At 45.2% G+C, this 12,443-nt stretch overlaps 1 protein-coding gene across 3 annotated transcripts in view; it reads left to right on the top strand.

Moving 5' to 3' along the window:
- Positions 1 to 12,443, top strand: part of RHEB (Ras homolog, mTORC1 binding) — a 50,627-nt gene that overhangs the window by 21,326 nt on the left and 16,858 nt on the right. For 2 of the 3 annotated variants that reach the window (XM_025291862.3, XM_025291861.2), the window contains exon 2: positions 11,278 to 11,349. The exons of the other annotated variant lie outside the window; for it this stretch is intronic. In XM_025291862.3, the coding sequence (XP_025147647.1) occupies positions 11,278 to 11,349 (72 nt within the window). The remainder of the gene's footprint in view (positions 1 to 11,277; positions 11,350 to 12,443) is intronic. 3 annotated transcript variants of the gene reach the window in all.

The following is a 12,443-nucleotide window of genomic DNA, read 5'->3' as shown; positions in this document are numbered from 1 at the left end:
TCAGTAGTTGTGGCACCTGGGCTTAGTTCCTCCACAGCCTGTGGGGTCTTCCTGGATCAGAGGTCAAACCTGTGTCTTCTGCACTGGCAGGAGGATTCTTTACCCCTGAGCCACCAGGGAAGCCCCTTTTTCATAAGTTTTTAAAAGTGGAAGTGATGCCTTGGATAATCTCTGGAAACTCTTGGATATTTTTGTTACAGTCTTCGGAGTCTTTATAAGATTAATCTCGTCTATTCCAATTGCTCTGATGGCTGTTTTTTCTTAGCAGTGAGGGTTTTGTTAGGAATTTGGGATTGCAGGTTGGTATTAGAGTTGGTCTCCTCTTACTTCCCCTGCCATCCATCTTTACCACTCCTTTCTTTGGGGTTCTTTCATGAGCCTTCATCTGGCCCCTGTCCAAGACCCTCTTGTGAGGCTCTTGTTTGGTGCCTGGTTCAGTTCAGTTCAGTCACTCAGTCATGTCCATCTCTTTGCCACTCCATGGACTGCAGCACGCCAGGCTTTCCTGTCCTTCACCAACTCCCGGAGCTTGCTCAAACTCATGTCCATTGCGTCAGTGATGCCATCCAACCGCCTTATCCTCAGTCATCCCCTTCTCCTCCCACCTTCAATCTTTCCCAGCATCAGGGTCTTTTCCAATGAGTCAGTTCTTCGCATCAGGTGGCCAAAGTATTGGAGTTTCAGCTTCAGCATTAGTCCTTCCAATGAATATTCAGGACTAGTTTCCTTTAGGATTGACTGGTTTGATATCCTTGCAGTCCAAGGGACTCTCAAGAGTCTTCTCCAACACCAAAGTTCAAAAGCATCAATTCTTCAACACTCAGCTTTCTTTATAGTCCAGCTGTCACATCCATACATGACTACTGGAAAAAGCATAGCTTTGACTAGACAGACCTTTATCGGCAAAGTAATGTCTCTGCTTTTCTTATGCTGTCTAGGTTGGTCGTAGCTTTTCTTCCAAGGAGCAAGCGTCTTTTAATTTCATGGCTGCAGTCACTGTCTGCAGTAATTTTGGAGCCCAAGCAAATAAAGTCTGTCACTGCTTCCTGGTAGGGAACCTGTGACTGTGTCCTGTCCTGTCCCTTTTGCCACCCCCATCCCAAACATACAAAAAATATGGACTCCACCGCCTCTTGCTTGATGGGCAGCTTTCTTTTAAGTTTCTGGCTCTGGGATCTTCTGAGGATCATTCAATCCTGGCATCCTGATGTAAAAACCTGAGTTCCTTGAGAAATTCTACTTCCAGGTTATGTCAGTTATGAGTGGGTGTAGAGTCAAGTGATAAGTAATGTTTCTTAAAACAGAGAAGACTCCTATCACTTTAAAATTCAAATTTAGCAAATAGAAGAGGAGTGATCTGAGTGATCTTCAAAAGAAGATACTTAAATTTTTACTTCTAACTGCAGTAATATTGTAATCAGTTAGGATGCTTTTGACTGCAAAGTAATTTATCTTGTGCTGGCTTAATAAGAAAAGGGTGCATGTTCATACTAGGTCACTTCGGTTGTATCTGACTCTTTGCGACCCCATAGACTGTAGCCTGGTAGTCCGTTAGGCTCCTCTGTCCATGGGATTCTCCAGGGAAGAATACTGAGGTGGGTTGCTATGCCCTCCTCCAGGGTTTCTTCCTGATCCAGGGATCGAATCTGTATCACTTACGTCCCCTGCCTTAATAGGTGGGTTCTTCACCACTAGCGCCACCTGGGAAGTCCAAGGAAAGGGTATTCATTCATATAAATGGAAGACTGGCGGTTGCTTGAGTGAGTGGGCCGTCAACTCAAGAATGGAGTTTCTACCATCTCTTTCTGCCATCCTTGACCTTGATCCAGTGGCTCTCAAACTTGTGGCCCATTAGAATCACCCAGAGAGCTTTTAAAAATCCCCACCCCAACTGCACCTTTACTGATTTAATCAGAATTGCTTGGGGGTGAGGCCCCGCCAATAGTTTCTGGAATTCCCTAGGTAATTCTGGAGTGCAGCTAAATTTGAGAACCAGAGTTCTAAACTTTAGAGCTTGGTTTGGAGATCAGTATCACCAGGGAGCTTGATAGAAATGGAAAATCCCACACCCCACCCCAGATCGACTAGATTAACAATCTATACTTTAACATGGTCCCTGGGAGAACTTGTTGTTCTTCAGCATTAGGGAAACCCTCCTGATTTTCAAACTTCAAACACGCTGGAATCCCTGGAGGAGTTAGAAAAATACTGACACATGGGCCCACCCCAGGAAATTCTGATTCATAGGAGCCCTGACGTGTTACTTAGATCCTGGATTTTGCTGTTGCATCCCATAGGATTCAAGGCATTCATTTGTCCCGTTATTTCCTGTAAATTGGCAGTTAAATCTAACAGTTGGGTTAGATTTAGGTGGTTTCTTTTTCCTTCCCCAACCTTCTTAAAATTGCTTCCAGGTTAGGTCTCTGTTTGCATCAGGAGACCAATAATATCTGGTTATTTCTCTTTTTGTGGTGTTAATAGCTGCTCCTTATTGTTGCTTAGATCCATTCATTCATTAGTTTAAAAAATCATGGTAATTGTTGATTTTATCCTTTTGTTTACAAGGAACAGATGCATATTTTCTCTTAAGTTTACTGCATTTATTATGCTTATCCTTTTTTTTTTTATGTGCTTCTCACTGTTAGAACTTACATGCCAGAGAAAGGTTTCTGTCTGTCTGGTGATAGATCCCAGTGCCCACAACGCCCCTGGAACGTGTGTGCTCTATGCTCAGTCCTGTCTGACTCTTACAGCCTGCCAAGAGCTGCTTAATAGATAGTTGAGTAGATTGATGAATTAACCCATAGTCAGGGCTTTGAAAACTTGGGCTTCAGAATAGAACGAAATGTTATCAAGTTTGACATCGTAGAAAATACGACTGTTTGGACACAGAACTGGGAGGGAAAAAGGTGCTTGGACAGGTTGAGGGGCGCATCTGTCTCTAACTCATGAAGCTGGAAATCAAGGTTTCAGTGCCAGTTGCTGTAGTCGGTCACTCAGTTGTGTCTGACTCTTTGTGACCCCTGTGGACTGCAGCACGCCAGGCTCCCCTGTCAACTGTCTGCCGGAGCTTACTCAAACTCATGTCCATTGAGTCGGTGATGGCATCCAACCATCTCATCCTCTGTTGCCCCCTTCTCCTCCCACCTTCAATCTTTTCCAGCATCAGAGTCTTTTTCCAGTGATTTGGCTCTTCACATCAGGTGGCCAAAGTGTTGGAGCTTCACCTTCAGCATCAATCCTTCCAGTGAATATTCAGGGTTGATTTCCTTTAGGATTGACTGGTTTGCTCTCCTTTCAGTCCAAGGGATCCTCAGGAGTCTTCTCCAGCACCACAGTATGGAAGCTGGGGTAGCGTCACCATTTAGCTCTGGGGAGTGGGCGGGGAGAACAGAGCACCTGCAGCTGGGTGGCCCTGCAGAGACAGACATCCAGAAGTCCCAGCGTGGCTCAGGCCAGGGGGTTCTTGGAATTGTTCTGAGTTGCAGGCTTCACTGTTCCTTGATTTCTTTTGTAAAATGAAAGCACTGCTTCTCTTCCTTCATTGCTTCCATAGCTTGAGCTTTCCTGACTTTTAACTAAAAGCTCCTGACACCAGAGGCTACACACCTTTTGTCAGGTATTGTGGACACACAGGTCACACGTGTGCCCACGGTTGCGTTTCCCTTGGGTTAGTGGGTAGAGCTTTAAGTCACAGATCCGCTTGTGTCTCGCACAGTCATCTCTGGTCCAGCAGGCAGCACCCGACAGCTGCAGCGCCCAGCCAAGGCCCTCCAACCCTGAGAGCAGAAGAGGAACGTAAGTTAGAATATACTGCCTGAGATTGTTAAACAGACTTAATAAGTATTTCAGAGGTGTGTGAAAAACCAGATGGATTGGAGCAAACCAGGGAGAAACGAAGAGTGAGTTCAGAAGTGTCTCAGGAGGACGGTGGGGAGGAGGCCAGGAGAGGGTGGGATCTGGAGCCAGGGGCTGGAACCACGCTGTGGAGAGGAGGGTGTGCTGAGCGCACACCTTAGCCTCGAGGGGACGTTGTGCAGAGGGCTGGGCAGATGAGCTGCTCACTGTCGGATGTGCGTGAAGCCAAGACGAGGGTGAATGGAAGACCCAGGGTCACGGCTGTGACCTTTAAGGTTCATCTCCAGCTGGTAATCAGGGCTGTATCCTAGTTCCCGCAGTATGTATGTGCTTTAAATGCTTCTGAGCTGCTGGGAGGAACTGGAGGATTTGGGAAGACCCTTCAGGCTGCAGGAGGTAGTTGATTGGGAATGGTCAGATTTGAACTTGTTGCCTGGGGTATTAAACTTCAGGGTGCAGCAAATAAGTTGGAGGGGGGTGTTGTTAATATTCCCATCTGGGGCGGGAGGACTTAACTTCCTGGTGGTCCCTGGTGAAGAATCCACCTTCCAATGCAGGGGATTCGGGTCTGATCTCTAGTCGGGGAGCTAAGGCCGCACATGGCGCGGGGCAGCTAAGCCCCCGAGGCCACAACCAGGATTCCACTTGCAGCAATCTGATGCAGCTAAAAATAAATATATTAAATAATATAGACTCCTATCCAGGAGGTTTGGGTGGGCTCAAGAATTTGCATTTGTAATAAATTACTCTGTGACGCTGCCAGAACCACACTTGACTGCTTTGCTAGGGAAGGGACACCCCCAGAAAGGATTCCTAAAGAGGAGACTGGGGGAGGTGGGCGCAACTGGAGACTGTTGCCAGCCTACACAGCTGCAGCTGAGCTCAACAGGCTCAGGAAAAGGCCAAAGATTAGATTGAGATCAGAGGATTTATCAGCGAGCCCAGAGAGAGAAAATCGGCGGGTTCTGAAAAAAGAGCATTGCATCGTAGTGCATAGTGATTTATCTTGGGACTTAAACCATAGGGAAGGAGGTGAGCCGTGGTAGAGATTGGAGATTCAAGAGAATCAGAGAGTCATGTGCCTCTAACTTTTTTGGCTTCAACCTGTAGTAAGAAACACATTGTACCCCAGTCATAAGCGTTTATGCAACTGTTAGTTTCTTGGCGACTTTATTATTTGCAGTCCACTCTGGTGTGCCTGTTTCTTTAAAAACAGCGCTGGTCATAGCTCTGTTGAGTATATTGATTTCATGATCTAGTGGGGTTATGACCCCTAGTTGGACAACATTGCTTCCAGAGATGAGCTGGATTAGGTGATGGGAGTCAGAAGGTGAGGGCGCTGGGAAGTGCACATGTTGGAGGTGGAGTTATCTGGGTGTTTCGTGATTTGGAGACGGTTGTTGGTAGCAGGACCAGTGAGTTTGGACAGCCCGTATGCATGGTTGTCAAAGTCCTGTATGGTAAGGTTAAGGACTCAGGGAAAATGAAAGCAGTTCTTGGCATGGGTTGTGTCCCAGATCCATGACTTTGGTCCTGATGGACCCTTCTTCCCAAGGACTTGACAGCCTAGCAGATTGAAACCTACTTCTCCTCATTTTATCCCTGTGATCTCGTGACTGCTGTTCCAGAGGATGCTCTTTAGGGTCAGGGAAGGGATAGGGAGTGATACATAAGTGTTTTCCTTTTTGGAGAATAAACATGAAAAGTCATTCAAAATTAATCTGAAAGCTACTAAAACGTTTGTATAAATAGTGCACATTTTGTAACAGTCATGAAGTGTGAGACTCAGTTAACAACCTTGAAGGTTTATCTTCTGTTGTGAAAATACTGGGTGAAAAAACTTCGTATGCTGAATCACCTTTGCAGAATACATATAAATAAGGCAAGGCTATTTTTGATCTGGTAAAAAAGTTCAGAAGAAACTTTTTTAAAATAATTTTTATGATTTTTAAAAACTGAGGTGGTTCTTAGTTTGGAGGAAACTATTTGGAAGGTAGTTGTGGGGTATTGAAATATGTTATTTTCAAACCTTTTAAAGATAGTACTGTTATAGAATGAGTGATTTATGTCTCTGTATTGGTAAACCCTCATCTGGGCACGCGCTGCTTTTCCTTTTCATACAACGTTTCTCCAAAGAGTTGATCTGGAGTTGAGATTCTCTTCAGATTTAAAACTTAATGCACCTTCTGAGAGCATGACCATTGTTGAACCATCTCCAGGAAATAACTAGTGTTTGAGAATCCGAATTGGATTAGGACAAAAGCCAAAGTAAATGTGTGAACTTATTATGGGGGGAGACTTTGAAAGGTGATCAAGTAAAGAACATAATTTGCTGTAGATTAGCAGAGTCTCTTGCAGCTGCTGCAAGCAGACTGCTTGTGAACTTGGCCAGGGAACTGAATGGCCAGTTTGGAGGTGGAGGTTGGTGAGGGCACCTCTCAGAGCCAGGAGTGACTAGCAGCAGGACTGAAAGCACTGTGAGCACTGGGATTTGCTTGCTGAGAATGGTTACCGTTTAGTGCTGACTTGTAAAGATCTGAGCCCTAGTTAGCTTATAGTTCTACTTCTGAATGGAAACAGTAGACCACTGTGTCAGGTCTGCAAATAGAACCTTCCTGTTCCTTCTTAATTTAAGTATTTGATGATCTCCCCTTAGGGGAGAGTCCCAGGATGAAAGACCCCAGGGAGACCCAGCTTTTCCTCAGTCCCGCTTCTGCTCGTGAATAATCCCCTTCTCCAGCGACCATTCTGAGTAGAGTCCAGCTTGCTCCCCAGGGAGCTGGGGTTTCAACTCGCGTGTCCCAGTTACTCCCGAAAAGGAGAGCTTGCCGCCAGCCTGCCTGTAACCTGCGCTGAACTACGTTGTCTGCTTTTGTCAGAATAATTACTGTGTTTTCCAGTTAAATGTTCATTTAAAGCCTGTCGGGTAATGTATGCCCTTTACAAAGATATGAATAGGGAGCTTTCATTGGATGTGTGCCCATAAGTACATTTTTCAGTGTGGTCTACTGGTTGTCTATACTTGTGATTTTGCACTTTATCTCACGCTGTCTTGTTTACTGTGTGTAAAAGAAGTGAAGAAGTGTGAGTCGCTCAGTCGTGTCCAGCTCTTTGCGACCCCATGGACCGTAGGCCATCAGGCTCCTCTGTCCCTGGGATTCTGCAGGCAAGAATCCTGGAGTGGGTTGCCATTTCCTTCTCCAGGGACTCTTCCCAACCCAGGGACTGAAACCGGGTCTCCTACATCGCAGGCAAAATCTTTACTGTGTGAGCCACCAGGGAAGCCCTGACTGTGTGTAACTTCTTTCAGTTTGGTCGTCATTTCGGAAATTGACTCAATAATTTATGAGGCCGTTCCCCCCAACCCCCCACCCCTGCAAGTAACGCTGTTGAGACTTATCTGGTATCAACACATTATGGTTTGTTACTATCTAATCCAGTGTTTCCCACTGATTTCCCTCTTTGGGGAAGCTTAACATGTATAGCATAGCATACCTTCTTTCTTTCACTTAAAGCCAGAGAAAAACCAAACATGCAGAAACGCAGGGCAGTGGGCACACAGCGCGGTACCAGTGCAGCGTGGTCTCTCTCGACCACAGTGCGCCTGAGTGCGTGGCATTGCCGGACGACCGCTGCGACTCTGTGTCACAGGCAGGCCGGCACTCGGACGCCAACACAGACGAGACACCTGTTTCTTACTAGGTTGCTGCAAACGTAATTGCCATTTCAGATCGTGAATTTTAAATCATTATAACTAGGCTCAAACATGTCTTTATTAATCAAAATGGGAACCATTACAATCAACACATTTTTGCCAATGAAAGCTAATTTGGGTTTGTTTATTCCTGTGGTGTGAAAACTTGTTCTCCAGGATTCGATGAACTCATGGAAAGCATTTTCTGCCCCCTGTTGGTTATGGAAGCGTTTTCCCTGCAAAAAGTTGTCAAGATGCTTGAAGAAGTGGTAGTCTCGGTTGGCGAGAGGTCAGGTGAATATGGCAGATGAGGCAAAACTTTGTACCCCAATTTGTTCAACTTTTTGAGGTGTTTGGTTGTGTAGTCGTGCATCGTCGTGGAGAAGAATTGGGCCCTTTCTGTTGACCAGTGCCGGCTGCGGGCCTTGCAGCTTTCAGTGCCTCTCGTCGATTTGCTGAGTGTGCTTCTCAGATGTAATGGTTTCGCCGGGATTCAGAAAGCTTAGTGGACCAGACGGGCAGCAGACCACCAGACAGTGACCATGACCTTCGTTGGTGCAAGTTTGGCTTTGGGACATGCTTTGGAACTTCCTGGTCCAACCACTGAGCTGGTCACTGCCAGTTGTATAAAATCCACTTTTCATCACACATCACAACCCAATAGAGAAATGGCTCCTTTGTTGTTGCATAGACTTAACACTTTAAAATGACAGTTGTTTGAATTTCAGTCTGCTTGTGTGGCACCCGTTTACTGAGCTTTTTCACCTTTCCACTTTGTTTCGAATGCCAAACGACCATAGAATGGTCAACATTGAGTTCTTCAGGAATTTCCCATGTAGTTGTAAGAGGATCAGTTTCAGTGATTGCTCCGCATTGGTCCTTGTCCCCTTCCGACTGCTGGCGACTGCGCTCCTCACCTTCCAGGCTCTCGTCTCCTCCGCGAAACTGCTTGAACCACCACTGCACTGTACGTTCGTTAGCAGTTCCTGGGCCAGATGCATTGTTGATGGCGCAAGTTGTCGCCATTGCTTTATGACCCATTTTCAACTAGAATAAGAAACTGCTTGAATTTGCTTTTTGTCTAACATCATTTCCCTAGTCTAAAATAAATATGAAATAAACCGCACATAATAAGTCATTAGTAAAAAAGCATAAAGCAAGAAACACACATTAAAATGATGTATAACATAACCGTGTTTATTTATTCCAATATCAAATGGAAAATTCCAGCAGTGCAAAACCGCAATTACTTTTGGACCAACCCGATAATTTCTGTTGACCTGTTTCCTAGTCATGTATGTAAATTGACATCTTCTGTGGTCTGAGTGTGAGCATGCCCTTCAAAGGTCTGAGCACGTGTGTCTACAGTGTGTCAGGCACTGCGCTTGTCTTGGTAGACTGATTAGTGAAAGAAGATCCTTTCAGACAACTTTTAAGCATGAAAAAGAAAGAAAACAAGACCGCCATGAGAGAGTGACTGGCAGGAGGTGGGTGCACCTCTGGTTGGGCGGTCTTAGAGAGGGATGTTTGAACTCAGGCCAGAATAACAGTAAAAGTGTGTACATTCAGAGATGGGGGTGGGCGGCTGGGACAAAGGCATGAAGGCGGCAGGAACTTGGTGAACATGGAAGGATCTGACTGGAGCTTGGGGATGGGGGTGGATATGAAGATGGAAGATTACGACCGAGCTTCCCCAGTGGCTCAGATAGAGAGCATCTGCCTGAACCGCAGGAGACGGGGTTCCATCCCTGGGTCGGAAAGATCCCCTGGAGAAGGAAATGCCAACCCACTCCAGGACTCTTGCCTGGAAAATCCCATAGATGGAGGAGACTGGTAGGCTACAGTCCACAGGGTCGCAAAGAGTCAGATACGACTAAGTGACTTCACTCACTTGGGGGTGGGGGTGGGCGCAGCAGATGAGGTAGGGATCCCTGGTGGGCAGAGCCTGGGACCGTGGGCTGTGGTTCGGAGGTGGGGCTTATTCTGGTGGCAGTGAGGGTTTTAAGCGGGGCAGTAACATTTAATTATCAGAAGCTCTTGTAGACTGCTTTGTAGAGAACACTTGCAGTTTTTAGGCATCCTAAAGGTGCTCTGAATTGTGCTTACTGCACGCGCATCCAGCGAGGCTGCCGGCTTGGGCTTTTCTCGTCGTCTCCCACAGCCCCGACTTTGAAGCGCATGTGATTATTATTAATTGGAGTGTATGGGGACTGCCTTTGGTGTGAAAGTTTGAGCCACACCTCTCTGTGGTCTGGAGGGAGGTGGGCACCACAAGTGTGGAACTAGTCTTATCAGACTTCTCTCCTTGGCCCTCCCTGCATGTCCTTTGAGGTGGAAGTTCCATGAGATTCAGCAGGCCCGTAAGATGGGTGTTTAATAATGCTCTAAGAATGTGAGAGAAGGAAGGGTTTGGGGTGAAATTAGGGAGGAACCACTTCCTATTTCCTGCCGATAAAATCAGTCTGCCCTCCATATTCGCAGGTTCTACATCCAGGGGTTCAGCCAACCTCGGATGGAAAATATTGGGTTGGGGGATGAATTCCAGAAAGTTCCACAAAGCAGAACTTGAATTTGTTACACACTGACAACTATTTACATGGTATTCACTTGGTATTATAGGGTATTATAAGTAATCTAGAGATGTATGTTAGTTTCAGGTGTACAGCAAAGTGATTTAGTTTTATGTGTGTGTGTGTGTGTATATATATTCTCGTATTCTTTTCCATTATAGTCTGTTACAGGTTATTGAACATAATTCCCTGTGCTGTACAGTGGGACCTTATTGTTTATAGTTTATATCTGCTAGTCCCAAACTCCTAATAGATTCCCCCCACACACACCTTCCCCCTTTGGTAACCATAAATTTGTTTTCTGTGTCGTTGAGTCTATTTCTGTTTTGTAAGTTCATTGATACTATACCAGTTTTACATGAGGGACTTAGAGTTTGGTGTCTGAGAGGAGTCCTGGAACCAGTCCCCTGCGACTCAGCAGGACGGCTGCAATGTAGCCTTGCCCTCTTTCTTCACAGGGTCCCTGTTCTCAAGCCCCTCAGTAGAAATTGACTGACAGCAGAGGGGAGAGAACTGAAGGCTGGCTCTTGATTCATTTAAAATAGACTTTTATCACATTTTTTCAGATATTGTGTGTTTGTATTAGTCGCTCAGTCATGTCCAATTCTGTGCGATCCCATGAACTGTAACCCACCAGGCTACTCTGTCCATGGGATTCTCTAGGCAAGAATACTGGAGTGGGTTGCCATTCCCTTCTCCAGGAGATCTTCCCGACCCAGGGATCGAACCTGGGTCTCCTGCATTGCAGGCAGATTCTTTACCAGGGAAGCCCATTTTCAGATCTCTTCTTTAAAAACGATGCTTTATAACACTTAGAACATCCATACATTAAAGAACTCAAACTAATAATGCTGTATTAACTTTATGTTCAAAATTAATAACCAGATTTCAGGGACACCAGAGGAAATTAGCTTAGACCTTATTTAAAGGTTTGTTTACTTTTAACAAACTGTGTGATATGCTTATGGGTTAGTGCTGTTTGTTAATATCACAGACATGTTTAATTCATAGTAGCTTCATTGTTTAAATTCCTATTTTATATATGGAATATATTTCCTCTTAGACTTTTTTTGGTAAAACAGTAAAATTAAAGTTTTTTGTTTTTTTTTTACCTTATTATGCCAATACATACTGAGCTGTTGCTCTCTTTTATAGGGAAATCCTCGTTGACGATTCAGTTTGTTGAAGGCCAATTTGTTGACTCCTACGATCCAACCATAGAAAATAGTAAGTATTGTTTTCAGGGATTTATAAGCTGAGAAGCCTGATTTTTGCTTATCAGCAGCCACTGTGTATTCCTGGAGGCTTTGATTGCAAAGGATATTCAGTTAAACCTATAGATCTCCAAGCGGGGGGCCCAGAAAAACTTCCACAGCTTTACCCATTTCACACGGAATGAATTTTACTTCACACTGAATGAATGATGTCCATATCCCATTATCTTGAAGTTGTTACTCATTTCCATAGGATCCAGTTCCACATTGGAACCTCCTATTAGAGATGCTGCTGTAAGAAAAGAGAGTATGCAGTCTTTTCTTTCCCCTTCTCAACGGTAGCCCTTACTAGCGATTCCAAGCTTGAAAGGATGAAAACACTCCAGCTCCTTTGTACCTTACTTTTGTAGATCCTCTAGTCCCCACAGCCCCTTCCAGCTCTAAAGAGGAGGCTGTGGAGAGTGAGCTGTTTCAGGATTGGAGCGAGCCCTTGCAGCGTTTTCTGAAAAGTTGCATCCAGAGCTCGTTGGCATTTTAGGACATATGGAGAAAAAGGCCCCCAAGACCAGAACCAGCCTCAGCCTTTACTTTGTCCAGTATCAGTCTGTGGTTTCAGAATCTTCCTGAAGGATTCTAGGCCCACGGCCCAAGCCTAGATCATGGGAACAGGGAAAAGAACCTGGAACGCTTCCATCCTGGGAAGCGGGTGTTTTGGACACTGGTCTTATTTCAGGCTGTCTTAGAACCCTAGGCAGACACTAGAACCAAGTCTTGAGGTTCTTGACACCAGGACTTAGCTAGAATCTTGCCAGGAGCTTACATATTTAAAGCTAAGGTTGTCAAAGTCTGATTGGCATGTTAGACCGAAGCTGACTTAACAGCCAGGTTCATGACTCTTTAACAGCTGGATTTGAAGACTTCTCCTGTCAAAAAAGAGGCTCATGATGGGTTTGACAGATAATGGCCTGCATGTCACAAAGGCCTCACTGCCTTTTTGTATGGCTCATGAGCAAAGAATGATTTTTACATTTTTTAATATTTGAAAAAATCAAAACAAGAATAATGACGGTGACATTTGAGTGTTGTGTGAAATCCAGATTTCAGGAT

Source organism: Bubalus bubalis, chromosome 8 (genome assembly GCF_019923935.1).
Source record: "Bubalus bubalis isolate 160015118507 breed Murrah chromosome 8, NDDB_SH_1, whole genome shotgun sequence".
Taxonomy (NCBI): Eukaryota; Metazoa; Chordata; class Mammalia; order Artiodactyla; family Bovidae; genus Bubalus; species Bubalus bubalis.
Note: the sequence above shows the minus strand (reverse complement) of the source record. Positions and strands in the feature narration are given on the sequence as shown.